Below are 27,215 nucleotides of genomic sequence, written 5' to 3'. Positions count from 1 at the left end.
TTATCGTAGCTATGAAAACAATATAAACCTCTCAGGGTTGCAGGGAATGAAGGTGAACACGTGGAGTGCGTTGCAGTTACACAGGAGTTAGCCATTGTCTTCAGCTGGTGCTGACAGCTCTTTCCCAAGCATGAGACAGGCTCTTCCGTGCTGCCTATTCACACTTACCCTGCAGCCGGCTGGGGCCCGAATTAAGACAATAAGGCTCTCTCCAGAGTTTACGAAAGGGCTTGGTCCTTGACCTATTTCCTCACTTCTTCTGGACTTCTTGAGCGCTAAGGTAAAGAATGAAACTCTTGGACAAAGCCATTCATTCAACAACAAGTATTTATTGAGCACCTACTGCATGCCAGCCACTGTGCTAAGCATCATCTGGGCCTCAGTTTTTCCATCCGCAAAAGTAGGAACTGTGCTTCTCAACAGGGAAACGCTGGGCCTCTGGGTGGGGGCAGCCTTTGGGGCGGGACTACAATTCCGTCATTGGAACCCAGGGACGCCCCGCATGTTTCCGAACGGCCTCCAGGGGGCACCGCCGCCCTGAATTGAGAGCCACCGGAGCCGGGTAGCGGGAGGTCCAACTTTCTGCTCTGTCAGAGGACGATGCGGAGGGCCCAGATGAGCAGGATTTGGACCGTGCTGCTGGGAACAGGGGCCTACACTGGCCCCAGGATGAGTTCGTCCGTACCTGGGGGCCCTGGGTTCTGACTCTCAGGTCAGACGCAGCCAAGATGCAACTCAAGAACTTCAAGGTTTCCGCTCCGGCCGAGAGCCCCGGTCCGGCAGGGGAAAGGGTGGGGGAGTCGCCCTTGCTCCCCCAGCCTCAGCCCTCGAGGCGCACCGTCAGGGCGGGCGGCAGCACAGAAACCCCCTGCGCCGCTAGAGGGACCCTCGCAGCCGCGTCGCAGGCGACCTCGCGGTCACGTGTCGTGGGGGCGGGACCAAACGAGCGTCCGGCCAATCGGCTATGGCGTCGGCGAGCGTGATAGCCAATAGGAACCGGGAGCGGGGTCCCGGGACTGGGAAGAAACGGCGACCGGGAGGGGGCTCCGGGGACCATGGGGCTCCTGACCATTCTGAAGAAGATGAAGCAGAAAGAGCGGGAGCTGCGACTGCTCATGCTGTATCCTCCCGGACGCCGGAGCCGCGAGGGTAGCGGGGCCCCGCCGGGCGGGCGGTGCCGGGCGCCCCCTGTCGGGAGCCGAACGCGGCGGCCGGCGCGTCCCAACTGCCCCTGGCGTCACCACGCGGGCCCCACCAATCGCCCCGGCGGGCCGGGAGGAGCCGCACCCCCGGACTGGGGCAGGGGCCAGCTCCGAGGGCCGCAGAAGCGGGCCTGCAGGCTCAGCGGCAGGGCTGGGCGGCCCGAATGTCAGGGGCGGTGGGTCCCGGAGATGATTCGGACGCCACCACCCGGCGGCCTGGCCCAAGCGTGGGGCCGCTGCCCTCCCGGCTCTGATCTCCTCCCCCGGGCCCGAGGGTTCCAGGCCCCGGCCCCGCCCTCGAGCTCCGAATCCCGGGGGCGTGCGGGGTGGTGGGTGGCGGGTGTGGGCTCCGCGGATCCTTTCGAGCGTGGATCCAACAGTCCGTCTTTTTGGTGCTACGCGGCCCGTGGTTGTCCCTGTGGCTGCGGATGTGTGTGTGGGCCCGAGTGCCCCGTGCGCCCTGTGCGCCTTCTGAGTCCAGTTAGGCGCCCGCACCTGTTCCCCCTGCTCTGCGCTGGGCCCCGCGGGGGAATGGCAGGGGAGATAAGACGCTTACATGCACATATAACTTAATAATCACATCATGACTGTTTTATTTTTTGAGACAGGGTCTTGCTCTGTTGCCCTGGCTGGAGTGCAGTGGCGCAATCAAGGCTCACTGCAGCCTCCAGCTTCTAGGCTCAAGTGATCCTCCCGCCTCAGCCTCCCAAAACTCTGGGAATATAGGCATGAGCCACGGAGTCCGGCCCATGTCTGTTTTATTTTATTTTATTTTATTTGAGACGGAGTTTCGTTCTTGTTGCCCAGGCTGGAGTGCAGTGGCGCAATCTCGGCTCACTGCAACCTCCGCCTCCTGGGTTCAAGCTATTCCCCTGCCTCAGCCTCCCAAGTAGCTGGGATTACAGGTGCCCGCCACCACGCCCGGCTATTTTTTAAAATATATTTCTAGTAGAGACGGGGTTTCACTTTGTTGGTCAGGCTGGTCTCGAATTCCTGAGCTCAAGTGATCCACCCGCCTTCGCCTCCCAAAGTGTTGGGATTACAGGCGTGAGCCACCGCGCCCGGCCCCATGTCTGTTTTAAAGAACTTTGAGAAAAGCATACAGTTCACCCATTTGATAAATATTGAGTGCCTAATATGTGCTAGACACTGTCCTAGAGGCCAGGCTAATAAAACAAAAAAATCTTACCTTCATGGAAATTCTGTAATTCGCGGGGGGTAGAAAGACAATAACATAGGAAGTAAGTAAAATATGTAATAGAGGCTGGGTGCAGTGGCACACACGTGGTAACCCTAGCACTTTGGGAGGCTGAGGTGGGAGGCTTGCTTGAGCCCAGGTGTTTGAGACCAGCCTGGGCAACATAGTGAGACCCCGTCTCTATTTATACATATATATATTCTCCATACATACTATATATATATGGGCCATGCTTTGGACCATGCTTCTGGGGAACAGGGCCTTTTACTGCTCCAGGATGAACTCCCACTACATACATATGTATGGAGAACAATGCAATTTAGGGTGGTCAAAGAAGTCCACTGTATGATGGCAGGGTGCGGTGGCTCATGCCTGTAATCCCAGCCCTTTGAAAGGCTGAGGCGGATGGATCACTTGAGGTCAGGAGTTTGAGACCAGCCTGGCCAACATGGTGAAATCCTGTCTCTACTGAAAATACAAAAATTAGCTGGGTGTGGTGGTGGACACCTTTAATCCCAGCTACCCAGGAGGCTGAGGCAAGAGATTTGCTAGAATGTGGGAGGCAGAGATTGCAGTGAGCTGAGATCGTGTCATTGCACTCCAGCCTGGGTGACCAGTGAAACTCTGTCTCAAAAAAAAAAAAGTGACAATTGAGTACATGAGGGAGGTGAGAGTTGAATCATATAGCAATCGGGGGAAACTTTAAAGCAAAGGGAACAGCAAGTCAGAGGCCCTGGGAGGACTAACTGGTGTGTTCAGAGGACTGGCGAGGAGGGCAGTATGGCTGGAGTGGGGAGGAGCGTTGACTGGGAACCACCTCACCTAGGGCCTTTTGGTTTTTGGTTTTCCCTTTCAGTGAGAAGTGCAGTGGCGAGAAGGAATCGGAGACCAGTTAGGCCACTGCAGTGATGCCAGGTGAGATAGGATGGTGGCTTGGACCAGAATGGAAGTGGTGAGGTCATGGAAGTTTCTGGCCTGAGCAATTAGAAGGGTGAGGAACCATTTGCTGAGATGGAGAGGACTGGGGGAGGAGCAGGTTCAGGGTGGAGATGAGAACCCTGTGTGTGCCTGTGTGTGCCATGTGAGATGCCTCTGAGTTAGCCCGGAAGTGTCAGGCAGGCAGCTGGATGCAGGCACTGAGGTCCAGTGTGTGGGAGGTACACATTTGGGTGTTATCAGGATAGAGATGGTATTTGAAGCTGTGATCCTGGATGAGGTCACCCAGGGATGAGCGTGGCCAGAGAAGAGAACCCGGTTGTACCAGGATGAAGTCAGGTGAGGACGAGAACCAGGTGAGGGTGTGTCCCAGTGCCAAGGGCAGCGCATGTGCTGGGGAGGAGGGCGAGCCACTCCATCAGGTGCTGAGTGGGGAACAGAAGATGACTGAGCACTGTCCCAGCACTAGAGGGCCACAGGGAGGTCTTTGGGGACTGACCTTGGTAAGAGCAGTTTTGGCCACAGTGGCAGCAAAAGCCTGATGGGAGTGTGTTCTTGGAAGAGCAAGAAGGCAGAAATGGGGGTGAGCACAAACAACTATTCTGAGATTTCCTGTAAAAGGAAAGATATAAATGAATAACTAGATGGGGCAGAGGGATCAAGGGCTTTGTTTGCTCTTTTTTTTTTTTTTTTTTTTAAATGAGACGGGGTCTCACTGAGTCGCCCAGGCTGGAGTACAGTGGTGTGATCTTGGCTCATTGCAACCTCTGCCTCCCGGGTTCAAGCAATTCTCCTGTCTCAGCCTCCCGAGTAGCTGGAACTACAGACGCCTGCCACCACGCCTGGCTAATTTTTGTAGTTTTAGTAGAGATGGGGTTTCATCTTGTTGGTCAGGCTGGTCTCGAACTCCTGACCTCAGGTGATCCACCCACCTTGGCCTCCCAAAGTGCTGGGATTACAGGTGTGAGCCACTGCGCCCGGCCTATTTGCTCTTTTTAAGGTGGGAGAAAGAACAGCAAGCTCATCAGCCAGTGGGGATGATCAAGAGGGGAAGGAAACATGGATGATGGGTTGGGGACAGGGGGTCATCAGCGGCCAGGTTCCAGGGGCTAAGGCTGGGCCTCAGGGGAAGTGCCCTCCTCACCCCTCTCCTGGGCCTGGGTCATTCGCCCCAGCTGTGATGAGCAGGGAAAGGTGGTCGAGTCCAGGACCTTCCCACCCCACCATGCCCAACTGAGCTGCAGTGTTGGGAGGATAGAGGAGGGTGGTTCCCTCCACAGGTAAGCACATAAGCACACCCATTAATTTGCACTGTGCAGTAGCAGGTCTGGAATATTCCAGAAACAAATGAGGGTGGCTGCCTCCAGATGTTTGTTCTTACCTTAGTTCTTCAAAAAGCTTGCTCCTTGTATTTTGAGTCTCAGCTCCAGACACCTCAGAGAGGCCTTCCCCGGCACCCGAGCTGAAAGAGCCTCCTCCGATGGCCTTGTTGGAAAGCCTCTCTATTGTGTTGATGGCGCTAGCCAGGATCTGGCAGGGCCTTCTTTTCTCATTTGTTTGTACTTTATTGACTGTCTTCCCACTAGAGTGTAAGCTTCCTAAGGGCAGGGCTTTGTCCTCTAGCACCCAGAAGAGAGTCTGGCACATAGTAGGTGTTCGACAAATTGAGGAGCTTTTGTTCAGTAGAGATGATATTTATAATTTGATACTTTCATATTTATTGTGGGCCGATTATGGTCAGGCGTGTGCTCAACTCAGTTTGATACATGGTGGGAAATGAAATAATGAGTCCCCTAAGGGGCTCTGTGGCGATGTCACCACCTGGCAGAGAACAGGGACTTCTCCTTAACCTGCTGTGCCCCAGTGGCCTGGACAATGCTGGAAAGACAACCATCCTGAAGAAGTTCAATGGGGAGGACATTGACACCATCTCCCCAACGCTGGGCTTCAACATCAAGACCCTGGAGCACCGAGGGTGAGCAGGGGCCCCGTGGGTGGGCCAGCCCAGAGCAGGGCAGGGAAGGTGGGAGAGGGGCCCAGCTGACCCTCCTGTCACCCGCTTCTTGCCCAGATTCAAGCTGAACATCTGGGATGTGGGTGGCCAAAAGTCCCTGCGGTCCTACTGGCGGAACTACTTTGAGAGCACTGATGGCCTCATCTGGGTAGTGGACAGCGCGGACCGCCAGCGCATGCAGGACTGCCAGCGGGAGCTCCAGAGCCTGCTGGTGGAGGAGGTGGGCAGCTCCTACCCTTTGTGTACATGTATGGACGTGTGGCCGCCTTCTCAGCAGATGCCCAGAGGGGCCCGTGGCCCCAGAGGGAAACTAGAGGCAGGATCCCTTCCTTCACTGGGCCCCCACCATGGGAGGCCCATGGTGCCAGAGGCAGGACACATGCTGTGGACTGAGATTGAGTTAACGTCCCTGTGGTGTTACTGCGTCACTACCCTGAGCATCAGTTTCTGTGCCTTGAAATGGTGATGATGACACCCACGTCACTGGGCTTTAGGGAGGATGACCCAAGGCCAGTATGAAGCTTCAAGAGGCCATGGAGCCTGGCTCAAGAGTCTGACTCTTCGCGGTGTGACCTCAGCCGGGGGTGGTGGCACGCACCTGTAGTCCTAGCTACTCTGGAGGCTCAGACAGGAGGATGAGTTGAGCCTAGGAGGTCGAGGCTGCAGTGAGCTGTGATCGTGCCACTGCATTCCAGCCTCCTGGGCGACAGAGCAAGACCCTGTCTCAAAAAAAAAAGGAAGGGGCCGGGCACGGTGGCTCACGCCTGTAATCCCAGCACTTTGGGAGGCCGAGGCGGGTGGATCACGAGGTCAGGAGATTGAGACCATCCTGGCTAACACGGTGAAACCCTGTGTCTACTAAAAATACAAAAAATTAGCCGGGCGTGGTGGCAGGCGCCTATAGTCCCAGCTACTCAGGAGGCTGAGGCAGGAGAATGGTGTGAACCTGGGAGGCGGAGCTTGCAGTGAGCTGCGATTGTGTCACTGTACTCCAGCCTGGGCAACAGAGTGAGACTCCATCTCAAAAAAAAAAAAAAAAAAAAAAAGACACTTGCAAAGATAGTACAGGAAAAAAAGGACACTTGCAAAGATAGTACAGAGGTCAGAGGTCCCCCATATACCCTTTACCTTGCTTCCCCATCTTACCTAACCATGGCCTGTCCAAACTAATAAATCAACACTGGTGAATTACTATTATCTTAATTACAGATTTTATTTGAATTTCACCAGTTTTTCCACTAATACACTTTTTGTGTTCCAATGTTTGATTCAGGCTACAACATTGCGTTTAGTTGAAAATGAGGACACTTTGAGAGTGAAAGGGGGGATTCTGCAGGCGGAGTGGGGACTGTCCTGGGCACACCGCACACATCTCCTGTGTGGGTGGAGCAGGTCAAACGAGATCAGGGCCGTCAAATGCTGGTCAAGGCAGGTCAAGGCCCAAGGGTTAGACCTGTCCACACACATCTCTCCCAATCACGGACATCTGTGTGGAAACAACTAGAATCAGAGGTGGACAGTGAGGCCTGTTGGGAGTGGAATGGTTAAAGGGCTGTGTGAACCCAGAAGAGGGAGAGGTCACATCCTCTGTGCATGTCTGGTCATCAGATTGGAGCAGTCTAGAACCACAGAGAGCTCAGGGATCATCTTATCCAACACCCCTCCCTGTTTATGGAAGAGGAAGCTGGAGCATGGGGACAGCGGTGTCCCCTGGGTGGTGGTTGGCTGGAACCAGAATCCTGGCCCAGGGCTGCTCTGCCCATGTGGGCCAGCCTTGATGGCTGTGTCCACAAACTTACTCCTGGGCCTCTCCCACCACCACGGGGCCTCACCTTGATCTTCCAGGTCGATCCTTCACCCCAGATGCTCTGGGCCATTAGAGGAGGGGTCAGGCTGTCCTCTGAGTCCCCACGCCACCCCTCTATCTTCTCTCCCCCAGCGCCTGGCCGGAGCAACCCTCCTCATCTTTGCTAACAAGCAGGACCTGCCTGGAGCACTGTCCTCTAACGCCATCCGCGAGGTGAGTCCAGGCCCCAAGACAGGCTCGCTGAGGGAAAGGGGCACACATTTATTTATTTTAAAAGCATTTATTAAAAATAACCAAAAAGGCTGGGTGCAGTGGCTCACACCTGTAATACCAGCACTTTGGGAGGCCAAGGCGAGTGGATCACCTGAGGTCAGGAGTTCGAGATCAGCCTGACCAACGTGATGAAACCCCGTCTATACTAAAAATACAAAAATTAGCCAGGTGCAATGGCGTGCGCCTGTAATCCCAGCTACTCAGGAGGCTGAGACAGGAGAATCGCTTGAACCCAGGAGGTGGAGGTTGCAGTGAGCCAAGATCACGCCATTGTACTCCAGCCTGTGGGAAAAGAGTGAGACTTTGTCTCAAAAAAAAAGGAAAATAAGAAAAGCATTTATTAGCCCCTGCTAGGTGGCAGGACCTATGCAGGGCACTGGGGATCCAGTGATTAATAAGGCATGGGGTGGCCCACAGCCTGGGGAAGGCAGAGCTGCGCATGTGTTGTTCACAGGCTAACAGTAGCCAGCACATAGTGCTTTCAGTATGCTCTGCTCCTTACATGGATTAACTCATTTCATTCTCACAACAACCTCATGAGGTGAGAACTATTATTTTACAGATGGTGAAGCAGGCTCACAGAGATTAGGTAACTTGTCCCAGGTCACACAGCCACTAAATAGACAGGAAGCCTGTCTGACCCCAGAGCCCACGTTTTAACCATGATTCTAGTACTCAAGCACCACAGTGAGAAACAGCAGGGTTAAAATCTTGGCTCTGCCGCTTGTGAGCTATGTTCCCCTAGGCAGGTTGCTTAACCTCTCTGAACTTTGGTTTCCTCCTTGGTGAAATGGTCGACACGATCCCTGACTCATGAGGGCTTGAGGAGAATGAGTGAGAGAGGACGTGTGGGGCTCCTAGCACGATGCCCGGATTCTGGTGGATGCTCAGGAGCCCACGCTGCATTTACATCACTAAGGGGCAGCACTGGCGTGGTACTGGACAGAGAAGCCCAGGTGCCCCTGGGGGCTGACAAACTCTCCCTGGGACTGGCGGGGCTTCCTGGATGGGATGACCTGGAGCAGGGCCTTGAGGGAGGCGTGGGGTTCCTCTGGGCTGGGGAGGGAAGGGGCTGACGGCAGGCAGGGTCTGCAGTCACTGGCCACCACCATCAGCACCTTTGTCCTCCCAGGCCCTGGAGCTGGACTCCATCCGCAGCCACCACTGGTGCATCCAGGGCTGCAGCGCCGTCACTGGGGAGAACCTGCTGCCGGGCATCGACTGGCTCCTGGATGACATTTCCAGCCGCATCTTCACAGCTGACTGAACCACTCCAGATACCCCCCACCTAGCAGTCCAGGTCCCCCAACCTTCACCAAACACTACCCATGGGGGGATGGGAGTCAGCCAGCCAAACTAACACTCCCCTTCCTCCACCCCAACCTGCTGCTGCTGCCTGCTGCTGCTCTGTGGCCACCCGGCTCCCGTGGCGGGAGGGCTGTGCCCTGGCTGTCTCCCTGGCTCCTGACCTGGCCTTTGGCTACCATACCAAGAAGAGAGGGCTGGGCGGGGAGGAGCTGCTACTGCTGCTACCGAGGCTGTGGGCCTCATCCTTCACTTAGCTGCGAAATAAACCGCTCCTTGCCCGATTCCTGGCTGAGTCATTTGTTGATTCAGCAGCGTTAGAGACCACCTGGGGCCCATAATCCAGCAGGGGACAGAAAGGAACAGATCATTGCAGTCGATGGTGAACTGCAGCAATGTCAAAGGGATGCAGAAAAAGTTATAGAAGCATGGGACACGGTGCAACTGATTCCATCTGGAGGAGTCAAGGCAGGCTTCCTAGAGGAGGTCACATTAAAGCTGGGAGTAAAGCGTGAGTAGTTTTCTAGGTAGAGGAAGGGGAAGACAGTTCACCAGGGGATCTCCAACTCTCATAGGTATGAATTAGAAAAAGGGGCACAGCTCCTGACCAGGGCTCCAACTTTTTGCATGGAACATGGGCTGAAATTCAGCTCCCAATTCTCTGTCGCAGCCAGGAACCCATGTGCAGTGGACAACCTGAACAGCTGTACAAGGCCAGCACAGGTTCAGGCAGAGGGGATCACAGGACAGGCATGAAGAGCAAGGGCTCTTGGGAAATGGGGAGGTACATAGAGTCATGTGTAGGAGGGAGTGCAGTCAGAGGGCGGGAGGGGGGCCACATCAGGCAGGGGTAGCTGAGGCCTTCCCTGAAGGCTACAGGAACTCTGAAGCAGTGCCAGGCTGGGAAAGGATAGGAAATGAGGCCACCCCAGGGGTCCAATCCAAGTGGCAAGACTGGCGGATGTTTTCATGGCACAGGGTCCTAGCAGCTGCTTACTCTGCAGGGCTCTGTGTGAAGGGGTGGCCTGTCCCTCCAAACCTGTGGGTATATCTCGTCAGGTGGGACGAGAGACTGAGAAAAGAAATATGACACAAAGTATAGAGAAAGAAAAGTGGGCCCAGGGGACCGGTTCAAGGACCTGCACTGGGACCGGTCTCTCAGTTTCTTCAGTTTTTATTGATTATTATTTTCACTATCTCAGCAAGAAGAATGCAGTAGGAGAGCAGGGTGATAATAGGGAGAAGGTCAGCAAAAAAACGTGAGCAAAAGAATCTGTGTCATAATGAAGTTCAAGGGGAGGTACTATGCCTGGATGTGCACGTAGGCCAGATTTATGTTTCTCTCCGCCGAAACATCTCAGTGGAGTAAAGACTAACAAGGCAGCATTGCTGCCAACATGTCTCGCCTCCCGCCATAGGGCAGTTTTTCTCCTATCTCAGAATTGAACAAATGTTCAATCGGGTTTTATACCGAGACATTCAGTTCCCAGGGGCAGGCAGGAGACAGTGGCCTTCCTCTATCTCAACTGCAAGAGGCTTTCCTCTTTTACTAATCCACCTCAGCACAGACCCTTTACGGGTGTCGGGTTGGGGGACGGTCAGGTCTTTCTCATCCCATGAGGCCATATTTCAGACTACCACATGGGGAGAAACCTTGGACAATATCTGGCTTTCCAGGGCAGAGGACCCTGCGGCTTTCCGTAGTGCATTGTGCCCCTGGTTTATTGAGACTAGAGAATGGCGATGACTCTTACCAAGGATACTGCTTGTAAACATTTTGTTAACAAGGCACATCCTGCACAGCCCTAGATCCCTTAAACCTTGATTCCAAGGCTGGGCGCGGTGGCTCACGCCTGTAATCTCAGCACTTTGGGAGGCCGAGGCAGGTGGATCACGAGGTCAGGAGATCGAGACCATCCTGGCTAACACAGTGAAACCCCATCTCTACTAAAAATACAAAAAATTAGCCGGGTGTGGTGGCAGGCGTCTATAGTCCCAGCTACTCGGGAGGCTGAGGCAGGAGAATGGCGTGAACCCGGGAGGCGGAGCTTGCAGTGAGCCGAGATGGCGCCACTGCACTCCAGACTGGGCGACAGAGCGAGACTCCATCTCAAAAAAAAAAAACAAAACAAAACACCTTCCTTCCATACAACACATGTTTTTGTGAGCTCAAGGTTGGGGCAAAGAAGTTGGGGCAAAGTGGCTGGGGCAAAGTTACAGATTAACAGCATCTCAGGGCAAAGCAATTGTTCAGGGTACAGGTCAAAATGAAATTTCTTATATCTTCCCTTTCTACATAGACACAGTAACAGTCTGATTCTCTGATCTCTCTTTCTTTTGCCTACACTGTTCTAAGTACTACCCATTCCATTCAGCAATGCAGTTAGGGACAGCCCTAACAAGTGCCACCTATCAGGATCCTCTTTTATATGGGACACTAAGGGGCGGCACTGGCGTGGCACTGTACAGAGAGCTCAGGTGCTCCGGGGAATAGATAAGCTCTCCCAGGGGCCAGGGGAGGCTTCCTGGATGGGCTGACCCTTGAGCAGGGAGGGAAGGGGCTGAAGGGAGGCAGGGTATGTGGTCACTGGCCACCACCAGCACCTTTGTTCTCCCAGGCCCTGGAGCTGGACTCTCCGCAGCCACCACTGGTACATCAAGGGCTGCAACCCCATTGCTGGGGAGAACCCGCTGCCTGGCATCGACTGGCTCCTGGATGACATTTCCTCCAGGAGGTTAAGTGCAATTTCTGCCTCCTGGGTTCAAGCGACTCTCCTGCCCCATTCTCCCAAGTAGCTGGGATTATAGGCGCCCGTCACCATACCTGGCTAATTTTTGCATTTTTAGTAGAGATGGGGTTTCACCATGTTGGCCAGGCTGGCCTTGAACTCCTGGCATCAAGTAATCCACCCGACTTGGCCTCCCAAAGTGCTGGGATTACAGGCATGAGCCCCTGCACGCGGCCCCCAGCTAATTTTTAAATTTCTCATGAAATCGGGGGCAGCCTGTTGCCTAGGCTGGTCTCGAACTCCTGGCCTCAAGTGATCCTCCCGCCTTGGCCTCCCAAAGTGCTAGGATTACAGGCATGAGCCCCATGCCATGCTTTGCTTCTTTCTGAAGACCAAGGCATCGCACCTGTACACCTGAATTCCAGGAACAAGAGTGGCTATTCACAATGCTTCCTCTGCACTAAATACTATGTATTGTATTTAAGCCTCCCAACTTCATGCTGCGTTTCAACAGATTTTTGCTTCAATTCTAACACTGACTGGAGCAAAGGTCTCAAAACCCATGCCGGGTTTGGGAACACCAGTCTCCATGTGGCCCACACTGACAGTACCAATAACCACCAATTTTGTGGACGTCTGGAGGGGCAGAACCAAGAGCTTGTGAGTTGGTGGTAGGATGCAATCTAGAGCTTCTGAGCAGCGTGGTTCCACAGCATCACCATCTTTACAGGTGACTTTCCATCCCTTGAGCCAAGGCATGTGAGCTCTTGGCTCCTCCCTGTTGTCACCACTCCAACCAGATATTGGCACAAATACTACTATGTCAGGGTTGTAGCCAATTTCTTAATGTAGGTGCTGATTCCCTTAATGATTTCCCCCGTCTCTCCTTTTTTTTTTTTTTTTTTTTTTTGAGACGGAGTCTCATTCTGTCCTCTGTCGCCCAGGCTGGAGTGCAGTGGCACGATCTCAGCTCACTGCAACCTCTACCTCCCGGTTTCAAGCAATTCTCTGCCTCAGCCTCCCAAGTAGCTGGGATTACAGGCGCCCACCATCATGCCCAGCTAATTTTTGTATTTTTAGTAGAAACGGGGTTTCACCATCTTGGTCAGGCTGGTCTTGAACTCCTGACTTCGTAATCCACCCACCTCCGCCTCCCAAACTGCTGGGATTACAGGAGTGAGCCACCTCGCCCGGCCCCCTTCTCTCCTCTTTAGGGTGGCTCATTGAGATCCATTTTGTTAACACCAACAATTAGTTTCACACCCAAGCGTGTAAGCCAGAAGGGTGTGCTCACGCGTCTGCCCATTCTTGGAATTACCAGCTTCAAATTCATCAACACCAGCAGCAACAATCAGGACAGCACAATTAGCCTGAGATGTGCCTGTAATCAGGTTTTTGATAAAGTCTCTGCATCCTGGGCCATTGATGATGGTCACATAGTACTTGCTGGTCTCAATTGCCAGCAGGGAGGTATCAGTGGTGATACCACTCTCACGTTCAACTTTCAGCTTACCCAAGACCCAGGTATGCTTGAAGGAGCCCTTTCCCATCTCAGCAGCTTCCTCAAAATTGTCGATGGTTCTTTTGTGGATCCCACCGCACTTGTAGATCAGATGGCCAGTAGTGCTGGATTTGCCCAAATCAGATGACAATGTTGAGCTGAGTCTTTTTCTTCCCCTGCTCCCTTTCTTTTGAGATGGAGTCTCACTCTGTTGCCCAGGCTGGAGTGCAGTGGTGTGATTGCAGCTCATTGCAGCCTCAACCTCCTGGGCTGAAGCCATCAGCCAGCTCAGCCTCTGGAGTAGCTGGAATTACAGGCGTGCGCCACCACGCCCAGCTAATTTTTGTATTTTTAGTAGAAACGATGTTTCACCATGTTGGCCAGGCTGGTCTTGAACTCCTGACCTCAAGTGATCCGCCTGCCTCCACTGCCCAAAATGCTGGGATTACAGGCGTCAACCACAGCGCCAAACCCCCATTTTGGCTTTGATTTAACGGTGGTTTTCACGACACCTGTGCTCTGGCAGCAAACCCATCGCAAAAAAGCTCCACTGCCCTACACAGATTCTATTATAAATATCTCCATTCTACAGATGAGAAACTGAGGCTGAGTAGTTAAGGGAAACTCCTACAGCTAGTAAGAGTCGTGACTCAGAGCCCATGACACCATCCTGCTTCTCCAGCGTTCTTTGCTTTCTCTACTTTCCAGAAAACATGAATTAGGGAATCCTGTGGAGGGAGACAGGGAAATAATTTGACGTCGTTGTACATACTGGACACAATAAGAGTTGGGTGGATGAATGAAAGGGATTTGGGAAGCAGGGGAGAAGTCGTTTGGAGGTCTGTGACAAGGGTTTACGCTTGGATAGGGTGGGCTTGATCACCCGGCAGAAATGAGACGAGTGATCACAGCCCCCCCAACAAATCTTTCCAATGACCTGGGTTTACGCTTCACCACAGAGAAGGAACTTTTCAGACGCTCCCTTGGCCGCGCACCCGGGATCGGAACAGCGCTGTTACTTGCGACAAAATCCCTAGGCCAGAGGAAGAAGAGCGCAGGCCCGGGCGAGGCGGCGGCGGGCGGAGGCCGGGTCGGAGGGGTGGGGACGGCGAGGAGGTGGAGGCCGGCGCTCCGCTCCGCTCCAGCTCGGTTTCATGTCCCGCCAGGCGAAGGATGACTTCTTGCGGCACTACACAGTGTCGGACCCCAGGACGCACCCCAAGGGCTACACCGAGTACAAAGTAACCGCGCAGGTGGGTGGGGCCCAGTGCGTACTTTACCCTTTTAACTAGAGGGGCGCCGAGTTTTACCTTAAGGAAAGGCGGTGCGCCATTGCTCCCTTTTTAGACGACAGAAATGGGTTTCCCCTTTAAAGGGAGGTTGCAGTACGAGGCTTCGTTTACATCTTTAACAACCAGGGGGCGGGGCCCTGGATGGGCGCTGTCTTTTTTAAAAGGGCGTTGACGGCCGTTCCCGGACAGGCAAGGCGTGTATGCCCACGCCCGGCGTGTAGTGTCTGGGCATCAGGCTGTGAATTTCTCTAAATTAACATGAACACTCTGGTTTAATCCAAATGTTAGTACTCCATTCTCGTAGAGTAAGTTTTGTTTATTGGTTTGTTTGATGTTACATAAACTCCCTTTAACGAGTTTAACCATTTTTAATTTTTCAAAAAATAATACTGGTCAATGGTTGAAAAAAATTCATGCAGTTCAGAAGGAGTTAAGGAGTAAGTCGCCATATCAAGGTCACAGCAGGAAGATAGATAGGCTAGAGTTGATATATGAAGCGATAACAACATCGTAAGCACAATTTATAGAGAGACATGGAGGAAACCATGAAAATAATTAAAAATAAAACAGTGAAACAGGACACCTGTAGAATGATATACAAGAACTGGTAACAAGGAAGGTCCCCAGGGAGAGGAACTGTGTGACTGGGGACAGGAGTTGGGGGAAGACTTTTTACTGTAAATTTTTTGTACTTTTAGAATTTTCAGCTAGGCGACTATTAAGCTCGTGCATTAGTTAACTATAAAAGCAAAGCAGGCACATAAGGACACTTCCAAAGTCATCTAAGTGCAGAATCTTAGCTATTTAAAGTATGCTTTCCCCAAATCGTTTATGTCTTTTCCATGCCTAAAAATAATGCAAATAAGGCCGGGCTCAGTGGCTCATGCCTGTAAATCCCAGCACTTTGGGAGGCTGAGGCAGCAGATTGCTTGAGCTCAGGAGTTCAAGACGAGCCTGGGCAACATAGTGAGACCTCGGCTCAATATTAAAATACACACACACACACAACTTTGAAAAAAAAGCAAATAAATAGATTGTCCCTGGGAAGATAGACTGGAGCTGGGGTTGGGGTGGGAAGGATGTGGCAAGGAACTGTAACCTTTTTTTATAAGTCTTCCCAGTGGCGGCCGGGCGCGGTGGCTCACGCCTGTAATCCCAGCACTTTGGGAGGCCGAGGTGGGCGGATCACGAGGTCAGGAGATTGAGACCATCCTGGCTAACATGGTGAAACCCCATCTCTACTAAAAATACAAAAAATTAGCCGGGCGTGGCAGCGTGCGCCTGTAGTCCCGGCTACTCGGGAGGCTGAGGCAGAAGAATGGAGTGAACCCGGGAGGCGGAGCTTGCAGTGAGCCGAGATTCTGCCACTGCACTCCAGCCTGGGAGTGAGACTCCGTCTCAAAAATATAAATAAATAAATAAATAAATACATACATATGTATTTATTAAATAAATAAATAAATAAAAATAAGTCTTCCCAGTGGCTTTTTTTGTGTCGTTGTTTTATTTTGTTTTTGAGACAGAGTCTCACTGTCGCCCAGGCTGGAGTGAAGTGACTCGATCTCAGCTCACTGCAAACTTCTGTTGCCCAGGATCAGATTCTCCCACCTCAACCTCCCAGGTAGCTGAGACTACAGGCATGCGTCACCATGCCCAGCTAATATTCGTATTTTTGGGCAGAGATGGGGTTTCACCATGTTAGCCAGGCTGGTCTGGAACTCCTGACCTCAAGTGATCCACCAGCCTCAGCCTCCCAAAGTGCTGGGATTACAGGTGTGAGCCACCACGCCCGGCCTCCCATTGGCTTTTTAAACCAAGCAACATGCATTACTTTGATATATTTTTATACATATTATATAATATAATGTATTATATATAATAAATATATATAAAATATAAAGCACATAATATATAAATATATATATGTATATATTTTTTGAGACGGAGTCTTGCTCTGTCATCCAGGCTGGAGTACAGTGGTGCGATCACAGCTCACTGCAGCCTCCATCTCCTGGGTTCATGCAGTTCTCCTGCTTCAGCTTCCTGAGTAGCTAGATTATAGGCGTGTGCCACCACACCCGGCTACTTTTTGTGTTTTTAGTAGAGATGGGATTTCACTGTGTTGGCCAGGCTGGTCTCGAACTCCTGACCTCAAGTTATCCTCCCACCTTGGCCTCCCCAAGTGCTGGAATTACAGGTGTGAGCCACCACGCCCGGTCTATATTTTTATTTTATTTTATTTTATTTGCGACAGGGTCTTGCTCTGTCACCCAGGCTGGTGTGCAGTGGCATGATTCACGTCTTACTGCAGCCTCAAGTTCCTGGATTCAATCCATCGTCCTGCCTCAGCCTCCTGAGTAGCTGGGACTACAGGCATGTGCCACCATGCCTAGCTTAATTTTTAAATTTTTTGAAGAGGCCGGACGCGGTGGCTCACTCCTGTAATCCCAGCACTTTGGGAGGACAAGGCGGGCAGATCACGAGGTCAAGAGATTGAGACCATTCTGGCCAACATGGTGAAACCCCGTCTCTACTAAAAGTACAAAATGTAGCTGGGCATGGTGGCACTCGCCTGTAGTACCAGCTACTCGGGAGGCTGAGGCAGGAGAATTGCTTAAACCCGGGAGGCAGAGGTTGCAGTGAGCCGAGATCGCACCACTACACTCCAACCTGGCGACAGAGTGAGACTCCGTCTCAAAAAAAAAAAAAAAAAAATTTTTTTGTAGAGACAGAGTTTTGCCATGTTGCCCAGGCTGGTCTCAAACTCCTGGCCTCAAGCAGTCCTCCCATTTTGGCCTTCCAAAGTGTTAGGATTACAGGCCACTATGACCCACCATAGCTGGCCTATAATTTTTTTTTTTTTTTTTTTTTTTGAGATGGAGTCTCACTGTGTTGCCAGGCTGGAGTGCAGTGGCGTGATCTCAGTCCACTGCAACCTCTGTCTCCCGGGTTCAAGTGATTCTCCTGCCTCAGCCTCATGAGTAGCTGGGACTACAGGCGCGTGCCACCACACCTGGCTAATTTTTGTATTTTTAGTAGAGACAGGATTTCACCATGTTGGCCAGGCTGGTCTTGAACTCCTGACCTCAAGTGATTCTCCCACCTCGGCCTCCCAAAGTGCTGGGATTATAGGCGTGAGCCACCACACCTGGCCACTCAGTGGTTTTTAAATGGTTTCTTTTACCAGAATATTTTAGGCAAGTCTCTGTTGTCAAAAGCCAAGTCCCGGGTTTTAGTCCCAGCCCTCTTTCTTACTTAGTGTGTGATCTTCTATGGCCACACCTCTCAGAGCCTCCATTTCCTCATCTCTTAAGTGGGCATGTTAATTATGTCTTCCTCAGTGGGATATAGGATAAGGAATAGATGTTTTTATTTATTTATTTAGTGTGTGAGAGACAGGGTCTCACTCTCTCCAGGCTGGAGTGCAGTGGTGCAATCTGAGTTCACTGCAACCTCTGCTTCCCATGCTCAAGTGATCCTCCCACCTCAGCCTTCTAAGTAGCTGGACTACAGGTTTGCTACGCCACCACACCCAGCTAATTTTTTGTATTTTTTGCAGATACTGGGTGTCGCTATGTTGCCCAGGCTGGCCTCAAACTCCTGGACTCAAGTGATCTGCCCACCTGGGCCCCCTAAAGTGCTGGCATTACAGGCGTGAGCCACCATGCCTGGCATAGGAGATGTTATTAAACTGTCAAGTACCCCAAACCATAGGACATTATTTTAAAGTTATTATGAACATAACATGAAAAAACTGAATCTTGTTTTCACCTCAGACTCAAGTCTGGCCTTCCAGGGACTTCAGCTCCAGTGATGGTTTCTTCTATGTCCAGGGCGCTGAAGCGCAGGACGTTCTCCCTCAGGGAAGGAGTTTCCTGAGGCAGAACCTCCCTTCTTTGGAAACTTGGGGTTCTTTGCTTTCAGAAGGAGATGGAGGGACTTGGCCTGTTCAAGGAACTGGGATAAAAATTGGGCTGATGGCCGGGTGCTCACGCCTATAATCCCAGCACTTTGGGAGGCTGAGGCGGGTGGATCACTTGAGGTCACGAGTTCCAGACCAGCTCGGCCAACATGGTGAAACCCCATCTCTACTAAAAATACAAACATTAGCAGGCGTGATGGTGCATGTCTATAGTCCCAGCTTCTTGGGAGGCTGAGGTAGGAGAATCGCTTGAACCCTGAAGGCAGAGGTGGTAGTGAGCCAAGAGAGTGCGCCACTGCACTCCAGCCTGGGCGACACAGCGAGACTCCATCTCAAAAAAAAAAAAAAAAAAAGTTGGGCTGAGGTTGGAGCAGTCCAAATGGGTCTTTAGGGGTCTTCCTATTTGATAGATGGAGAAACTGAGGTACATAGTAGGAAAAGTTGCTAAAATTACACGCGAAGGCTCAAAGCCAGGGTGCCTTGACGCCAGAGGCCAATGGCCAAAGGCCACTGCCCCATGAGGAGGACTAGGAGGCACCTGGGGCATTACAGGGTGAGAGGGTGTCAGATGGCAGTCTCTGGTCTCAACCAGCTCTTGCCTTTCTTTCTCAGTTCATCTCAAAGAAGGACCCAGAGGATGTCAAAGAGGTGAGGCTCCTGGGAGGAAGAGGGACTGTTCTGCAGTTCCAGATCTGGAAACTGTCAAGGGGCAGCTGGTAACTCTGCTTGGACATCGGCCCTCCTTCCTCCCTGTCCCTGGGCAAGGGGCTGCTGCAGCTGCATCCTGATCCTCACACCCCCTGGGGGCAGGCTGGGCATGGGGGCAGCTCCCTCCCACCATTGCTGGTTCTGGGCAAGTCTCGTGTCCCTCGTAGGTGGTGGTCTGGAAGCGGTACAGCGACTTCCGCAAGCTGCATGGAGACCTGGCCTACACCCACCGCAACCTCTTCCGCCGCCTGGAGGAGTTCCCTGCTTTCCCCCGGGCCCAGGTGTTTGGTGAGTGTTAGAGTGGGGCACTCGGGCCAAAGACGGAGGGAACATTGGGCAAAAGGGGACCTCTGCCAGTTGGGGCTGGACAGAGAGGGCCTGAAACCCTGGGCAGAGACATGTTTGGAAGGGCCCTTAGAGATGACCTCATTTGACAGATGGGGAAACTGAGGCTCAGAGCAGCCTAACCCTTACTGTGTATTGCACCTTTTAACATTCCTGTTGGGCCGGGCGTGGTGGCTCACCCCTGTAATCCTAGCACTTTGGGAAGCTGAGGCAAAACTCCAACTCAAAAAAAAAAATCCTCTTTATAAGCTCCATTTTATTTTCCTTTTTCTTTTTTGTTATTGTTGACAGCCTCACTTTGTCACCCAGGCTGGAGTACAGTGGCACTATCTTGGCTCACTGCAACCTCCACCTTCCAGGTTCAAGGGATTCTCCTGCATCAGTCTCCCCAGTAGCTGGGATTACAGGTGTGCACCACCACGCCTGGCTAATTTTTGTATTTTTAGTAGAGACAGAGTTTCATCACATTGGCCAGGCTGGTCTTGAACTCCTGACCTCAGCTGACCCGCCCACTTCGGCCTCCCAAAGTGCTGGAATTACAGGTGTGAGACACTGCGCCCGGCCCATCTCAATACTTGGTATATTGATTACATGCTGCAATGAGAGTATTTGGGATATATTGGGTTAAATAAAATATTAAAATTAACTTGCGGCTAGGTGTGATGGCTCACACCTGTAATCCCAGCACTTTGGGAGACCGAGGCAAGCGAATCACGAGATCAGGAGTTTGAGACCAGCCTGGCCAACTTGGTGAAACCCCGTCACTACTAAAAATACAAATAATTAGCTGAGTGTAGTGGCGGGTGCTTGTAATATCAGCTACTCAGGAGGCTGAGGCAGGAGAATCGCTTGAACCTGGGAGGCAGAGGTTGCAGTGAGCCAAGATTGTGCCATTGCACTCCAGCCCGGGCGACAGAGTGAGACTCGGTCTCAAAAAAAAAAAAAAAATTGTTGCTTTTTTCCTTTTATTTAATGTAGCTGCTAGAAAATTTAAAATTGCGTATGTAGCTCATATCTGTATTAGACAGTGCTGACCAGTTGCTTGGGTCTGCGTACTCACGTGAGATGTTCTTTTTTGTTGTTGGTTTTTGTTTTTGTTTTTTGAGTCAGAGTCTCACTCTGTCGCCCAGGCTGGAGTCCAGTGGCATGATATCAGCTCAATGCAAACTCTGCCTCCCACGTTTGAGCAATTCTCCTGCCTCAGCCTCCCAAATAGCCAAGTAGCCTCCCAAGTAGTGTGCGCCACCACACCTAATTTTTTTTATTTTTAGTAGAGACAGGGTTTCACCATGTTGGCCAGGCTGGTCTTGAACTCCTAACCTCAAGTGATCCACCTGCCTCGGCCTCCCAGAATGCTGGGATTATAGGTGTGAGCTACCGCGCCTGGCCGAGATGTTTTTGAAGCAAGGTAAAGGATTGCTGCTGTCAGGTTATGCCAGGCCAGTGGGGAAGTACCACAGACTGGCCGCACAGTAACTGGACCAGAGTTAGCCTGCTCTGCAAAATACCTAGGACAGAGCAGTGAAACTGTGGCTCGCACCTGTAATCTCAGCGCTTTGGGAAGCCAAGGCAAGGTAATCACTTGAGCTCAGGAGTTCAAGACCAGCCTGGGCAACATGGTAAAACCCCATCTCTACAAAAAATACAAAAATTAGCCAGGCATGATGGTGTGCACCTATAGTCCCAGCTACTTGGGAGGCTGAGGCGGGAGGGCGGCTTGATCCCAGGAGGCAGAGGTTGCAGTGAGCTGAGATCATGCCACTGCACACCAGCCTAGGTAACAGAGCCAGTCCTTTTCTCAAAAAATAAACAGGGGGGCTCCTTGCTTTGTGACCTTGGGCAAGTCACTTTCCCTCTCTGAGCCTTACTTTTCTCCTCATTAGATCAAAGCCATCAGAAATGCTTTTGTTTCTTGTTAACTGCCTAGCTCCCCCTGTGTAGGATATGATATTCACAAGGGCAGAGACTGGTTCCTCCCCTGTTCACCTTCCGAGTCTAGCATATAGTAGGTGCTCAATAAACATCTGGCAAATGAATGAATAGGGAAATTGATCCCTCCTGGAAGCCCCTACCTCACCCCAGGAGGAGCCAGGGAAGATTGCTGGCAGAATGGGTAGAAGGGCAGTGAGTTGCTCAGAGCATCTCAGGCAGGACCAGGAAAAGTGGCCTTGGGGCAGAAGCCCCTGTGGGTCACCGCCACTCTCCCCTGTTCCTTGTCCTGGGGGCTGTAGGCCGGTTCGAAGCCTCAGTGATCGAGGAGCGGCGAAAGGGGGCAGAGGACCTGCTTCGCTTCACTGTGCACATACCTGCGCTCAACAACAGCCCCCAGCTCAAGGAGTTCTTCCGGGTATGTGCACCTTCCACCTTCCCAGAACTGGAGCCACTTACCCACCCACCAGCTTGCACCCCGTGACTCCCCATGTCTGATCTGTCTGTCCTGCAGGGTGGGGAGGTGACCCGACCCTTGGAGGTGTCCAGGGACCTGCACATCCTGCCACCCCCTCTGATCCCCACCCCGCCCCCTGATGACCCCCGGCTACCCCAGCTGCTCCCTGCAGAAAGGAGGGGCCTTGAGGAATTGGAGGTGCCAGGTACATCGGGTTGGGAGGAGGGAACCAGGGCTGGAGGGTTCAGAGTGGGGAGGGGGGCTACACTCCCTCCTCAGTGATCTTACTGAGAAATGTGTGTGTGTCCCAGGTCCATCACTTACTGGCTGAGGAACTTTGGGCAGGTCCTTTTCCTTCTCTGTGCTACAGTTTCTTAGTCTGTAAAATGGGCACAAACCCTAATAACAGGCTTGTCTATGCCCGTGGTTGCTGCAAGGGTTTAAGGAGAGAGTAATTCCATTTTGAAAGAAAGCTGAGAAATAAACACAGGTATTCATGACCCCAATTATCTCTTCCTCAGTGGACCCCCCACCATCCAGCCCTGCCCAGGAGGCCCTGGATCTCCTCTTTAACTGTGAGAGCACCGAGGAGGCGTCCAGTTCTCCTGCCCGAGGGCCCCTCACCGAGGCTGAGCTTGCCCTCTTCGACCCCTTCTCCAAGGAAGGTAATGAGCTGGGACAGCCGGGAAGGAGCCAGGGCAGGACGTCCTTGGGACAGGGAGGAGGGCAGAGCCCCACTAGCCTGCTCAGTGCCTGCGCAGATCGGGGAAAGACGTCCCCTCAGCAGTGCTGCCCTGTGGGCCAATAGCAGCTTCAATGAGAATTAGAAGCTCGGTGCCAGGGCACGTGGTGTGGTGTGCTGGATGCACCTGTGCAACAAGTAGCCACGGGGAAGGAAAGGACGCACTTCCCACGTTGGGGCCATCTCACTGAGAAGGCTTTGGAAAGAGCCGGGTCACACTGCTCTGGGACATTTTAGTTGCTTCCCTGCAAGTACGTGGTGGGATTTCCTGACTGGCCAGGGTCTGGCTGCAGATCCTGAAGGCAAGAGGCCTGCTGGTCAATGGGAGTGAGTTCTCAGCTCAAAGAGCAGCTGCGAAGGGAAATCCCTCTGGGGGCTTGGAGCCACTGGCATTTGAGGATGCTGGAGGTAGAAGGGCCCGCCCCCGATGGAGGTCAGGGTCCTGAGCACCTTCTTGCTGTGAGATCCTGGGACTCAACAGTCCCAAGCTCTGAGACATTGGAGTTTTTCATTCTAAAATTTGCCAACGCCTGGCACATTGGCTCACACCTGTAATCTCAACACTTTGGGAGGCTGAGGCAGGAAGATTGCTTGAGCCCAGGAATTCAAGACCAGCCTGGGCTCTCTATATCGAGAGCCCATGTCTGTTATTCTTTTTCTTTTTTTGAGACGGAGTCTCACTCTGTCGCCCAGTCTGGAGTACAGTGGTGCAATCTTTGCTCACTGCAACCTCCCGGGTTCAAGCGATTCTCCTGCCTCAGCCTCCCGAGTAGCTGGGACTACAGGTGCGCACCACAGTGCCTGGCTAATTTTGTATTTTTAGTTGAGATGGGATTTCTCCATGTTGGTCAGGCTGGTCTCAAACTCCCGACCTCAGGTAATGTGCCCGCCTCAGCCTCTGAAAGTGCTGGGATTCCGGATGTGAGCCACCGCGCTCGGCCCTTTTTTTTTTTGTGAGATCGAGTCTTGCTCTGTTGCCCAGGCTGGAGTGCAGTGGCATGATCTTGGCTCACTCCCACCTCCGCCTCCTGGATTCAAGCGGTTCTTCTGCCTCAGCCTCCCAAGTAGCTGGGACTACAGGCACGCACCACCACGCCTGGCTAATTTTTGTAGTTTGAGTAGAGACAGGGTCTCACCATTTTGGTCAGGCTGGTCTCAAACTCCTGACCTTCAAGTGATCCACCCGCCTCGGCCTCCCAGAGTGCTGAGATTACAGGTGTGAGCCAAAGTGCCCTGCCTCTTTCACTTTTCTTGTTCTGCTTCCTCCCGTTCCTGCTCCTGCCTCTCCAGCATTGGGGAGTGGGAAGAAGGAATGGGAGGGAAAGGCAGTGTTGGTGTCACAGGGCTTATGCCTGGCCTGTGGGTGGCAGGCATCCAAGTGCTCTGTCCTTGTGCCAGCTGAGTCCCTGCTGGGCAGCTAGCTGCCTGGGCAGGAGCTTTTCTATTTTCTCTTTTTTTCCTTTCCTTTTTTTTTTTTTGAGATAGAGTCTGGCTGTGTCACCAGGCTAGAGGGCAGTGGTGCGATCACGGCTCACTGCAGCCTCCACCTCCTAGGCTCAAGCGATCCTCCCACCTCAGCCTCCCAAATAGCTGGGACAGGACCACAGGCATGCACCATCACGCCCAGCTAAGTTTTTGATATTTTTTGTAGAGATGAGATCTCACTATGTTGCCCAGGCTGGTCTCAAGCTCCTGGACTCAAGTAGTCCTCCCACCTTGGCCTCCTGAAGCGCTAGATTATAGGCATGAGCAACTGTGTCCAGCCAGGATCTTTTCAAGACCCTTCATAGACAGCTCCAGTGAGACCTTCACTCAGCCTATGGGAAAAGTCCCCAAAGCCTGGAACTGCATTGTGCTCAGACACTGCCTTATTTCCCTGCCCTGCCGTGGTGGGCACCTCCAACGAGCCTCTCACCACCAGAATTCTTGAGGCAAGGAGCGGGCACCTGTGTCTGCCTTCTTCACAGCAAACTCCTGAACTCGAGTGTGCAGGTGTCCCAGGCACTCTTCTGCTCTCTGCTCCCTGAGCAATACACAGAGGGCTGTAGGCCCAGCCAGGAGGTGCCTTCTCCCTCCTACAGGAGGCCCGGACTTCTCAGGGCTCTCATGGAACTCACAGGGATGGGGTTAGAGAGGCGCCCACTTTTTCCCTCTCCAGGATGATAGGGTATCATGATGCTCCCTGCCCCCGCACCTTCCCCTCAGAGGCCTTTTCACCAAAGGTGCGCCAGATCTCCATCTGCCTCGTGTGTAAGCTGCAGGGAGGATGTCCGACCCCCTTTTAGCCAGTCCAGGGGGATATAATGAGCCTTTCCCTGGGAAATGTGAGGACACCTGTCACTCACTGTCTTTACATTTGGGGGCCTCAGCTGAAACTGCAAGGCTTCAGGAAACCCCTGAGATTCTCTGAGTCTCCTATTCTAAGATTATCCCAAGTCTTGGAGCGTTTCTACCCTCAGCCTGGTGGTGGCCTAGCATCCTTCAGGGGAACTTTCTGGAGGGGATTTGTGGATTTCTAGGTCAACTGTAGTCAAGAGGGAAATAGGACCAGTGACCCAGCGCTTACAAACTAGAGTGTGCACCTAAAGAAATAATTAGGAAGGTAAGGCTGTTTTTACAGAAGCACATGAACCCTGTCAATCAAATAGATCATGGCTAGTTTTTGATCCACAGACGACTTCTGGATTGCTCTGGCATTGGTCCCTTCTACTGGGGACAGGCTGATACCCTGATGGACAAAAGAGGTCTTGGGGTTGGGCAGAGGGCCTGGGAAAGGAAGGGCCAGTCTGGTCCGAGTCCTCCCTTTCTAATTGCAGAAGGTGCAGCCCCCAGCCCCACCCATGTGGCTGAGCTGGCAGCGATGGAGGTGGAGTCGGCAAGGCTGGACCAGGAACCCTGGGAGCCAGGAGGGCAGGACGAGGAAGAGGACGGGGAAGGAGGGCCCACCCCTGCCTACCTAAGCCAGGCCACAGAACTCATCACCCAGGCCTTGCGTGATGAGAAGGCAGGCGCTTACGCTGCCGCGCTCCAGGGCTACCGAGACGGTGTGCACGTCTTGCTTCAGGGAGTCCCCAGTGAGTAGGGACTGAGGGTGGAGGGTCAGGCCTGGGTCCCAGGTGGGGCAGTGACGAAGGGAGCATAAAAACAAGCAATTCACGGATCAAGAGCCCTTTTACTCCTCACTGACCAGCTGTGTAACCTGGGCAGATTTTTGTTTCTGTTGTTTTTGTTGTTATTTTTAACCTCTTGTGGGCTCAGTTTTCTTTTCTCTTTTCTTTCTTTTCTTTTTTTTTTTTTTTTTTGAGACAGAGTCTTGCTCTTGTCGCAGGCTGGAGTGCACAATCTCGGCTCACTGCAACTTCCGCCCCCCAGATTCAAGTGATTCTCCTGCCTCAGCCTCCTGACTAGCTGGGATTACAGGCGCCCACCACCATGCCTGGCTAATTTTTGAATTTTTATTTTTTATTTATTTTTATTTTATTTTATTTTATTTTGTTATTTTTTGAGACAGAGTCTCGCTCTGTTGCCCAGGCTGGAGTGCAGTAGCACGATCTCGGCTCACTGCAACCTCCACCTCCCAGGTTCAAGCAATTCTCCTGCCTCAGCCTCCTGAATAGCTGGGATTACAGGCACGTGCCACCACGCCCAGCTAATTTTTGTATTTTTAGTAGAGATGGGTTTTCACCATGTTGGTCAGGCTGGTCTTGAACCCCTGACCTCGTGATCCACCCACCTCGGCCTCCCAAAGTGCTGGGATTACAGGCGTGAGCCACTGCGCCCGGCATGGCCTCGGTTTTCTTATCTGTAGAATGGGGAGAATGGATGCTGGGCCCCAGAGAGGAGGGAAAAGCACATGGTGATGCTCTGTGAATTGTAAAGGACCAGACCAGGGGTTCTGACCAGACCAGTGGTGCCCAGGTGCCTCAGCTGAGCATTCTGTCTCCACAGGTGACCCGTTGCCTGCCCGCCAGGAAGGTGTTAAGAAGAAGGCAGCTGAGTACCTGAAGCGGGCAGAGGAGATCCTGCGCCTGCACCTTTCTCAACTCCCACCCTAACAGGGAGTGGGCCCTTCCCTGGGACTCTCGCTCCTGCACTGCCAGCCCCTTCTCCTCTCCCCAGGGCCTGGCCCTACCTCCTGGTCTTGTAATTACAGGGGCCATTTCTGTAGGTAACTGGACCAAGAATGAGAAAAATAATGAATTCTCAGCTCCCTGATTACACCTGCCACCTTGGAATCAAGGACTCACACTTCTGACCCTGCCTGTCTTTTTGATTTTTTTTTGAGTTGGAGTCTCGCTGTGTCGCCCAGGCTGGAGCGCAGTGGTGCGATCGCGGCTCACTGCAACCTCCACCTCCCAGGTTCAAGCAATTCTCCTGTCTCAGCCTCACCCAGTAGCTGGGATTGCAGGCACACGCCACCACACCCAGCTAATATTTTGTATTTTTAGTAGGGAAGGGGTTACACCATGTTGGCCAGGCTGGTCTCGAACTCCTGACCTCAAGTGATCCACCCGCCTCAGCCTCCCAAAGTGCTGAGATTACAGGCATGAGTCACTACGCCCGGCCCATGTCTGTCTGTCTTGATGTGTGAGCAGCAGCTGTGGTCATTAAACCATTAGTTTACCCCTTTAGAACTGGGGTCTGCAAACTCCCACGTGCAGCCGAATCTGGCCCACTTCCTTTTTAATGTAAGGCCTGTGAGAGTGGTTTTTACATTTTTTTAATGATTAAAAAAATCAAAATAATATTCTGTGACAATGACAGGTGAAATTTATATGTGACAAGTGAAAATTATATGTAATTTAAGAGTCTATAAATAAAATTTGTTGGAACACAACCAGGCTAATTCATTTAG

At 52.4% G+C, this 27,215-nt stretch overlaps 2 protein-coding genes across 4 annotated transcripts; both read left to right on the top strand.

The window, feature by feature from the left end:
• The first annotated feature begins 475 nt into the window (after positions 1 to 475).
• On the top strand, positions 476 to 9,019 carry ARL2 (ADP ribosylation factor like GTPase 2). Of its 3 annotated transcripts, XM_054437539.2 has the most exons (5): positions 476 to 1,120; positions 5,201 to 5,311; positions 5,408 to 5,570; positions 7,290 to 7,370; positions 8,563 to 9,019. In XM_054437539.2, exons 1-5 carry the CDS (start codon positions 1,056 to 1,058, stop codon positions 8,695 to 8,697), a joined length of 555 nt encoding a protein of 184 aa, XP_054293514.1. In that variant the 5' UTR covers positions 476 to 1,055; the 3' UTR covers positions 8,698 to 9,019. The 3 variants fall into 3 exon arrangements, with proteins under 3 accessions (XP_054293514.1, XP_063527803.1, XP_054293513.1); XM_063671733.1 differs by having other exon boundaries at positions 7,290 to 9,019; XM_054437538.2 differs by lacking the exons at positions 7,290 to 7,370; positions 8,563 to 9,019 and having other exon boundaries at positions 550 to 1,120; positions 5,408 to 6,368.
• A 4,993-nt stretch (positions 9,020 to 14,012) lies between these two features.
• Positions 14,013 to 27,197, top strand: SNX15 (sorting nexin 15). Its single transcript, XM_054437537.2, has 8 exons — positions 14,013 to 14,218; positions 18,792 to 18,827; positions 19,055 to 19,175; positions 21,464 to 21,579; positions 21,676 to 21,823; positions 22,140 to 22,283; positions 25,177 to 25,434; positions 26,309 to 27,197. The coding sequence occupies exons 1-8, from the start codon at positions 14,120 to 14,122 to the stop codon at positions 26,413 to 26,415; spliced, it is 1,029 nt and encodes a 342-aa protein (XP_054293512.1). The 5' UTR covers positions 14,013 to 14,119; the 3' UTR covers positions 26,416 to 27,197.
• Positions 27,198 to 27,215: the final 18 nt, after the last annotated feature.

Source organism: Pongo pygmaeus, chromosome 9 (assembly GCF_028885625.2).
Source record: "Pongo pygmaeus isolate AG05252 chromosome 9, NHGRI_mPonPyg2-v2.0_pri, whole genome shotgun sequence".
Classification (NCBI taxonomy): Eukaryota; Metazoa; Chordata; class Mammalia; order Primates; family Hominidae; genus Pongo; species Pongo pygmaeus.
Note: the sequence above shows the minus strand (reverse complement) of the source record. Positions and strands in the feature narration are given on the sequence as shown.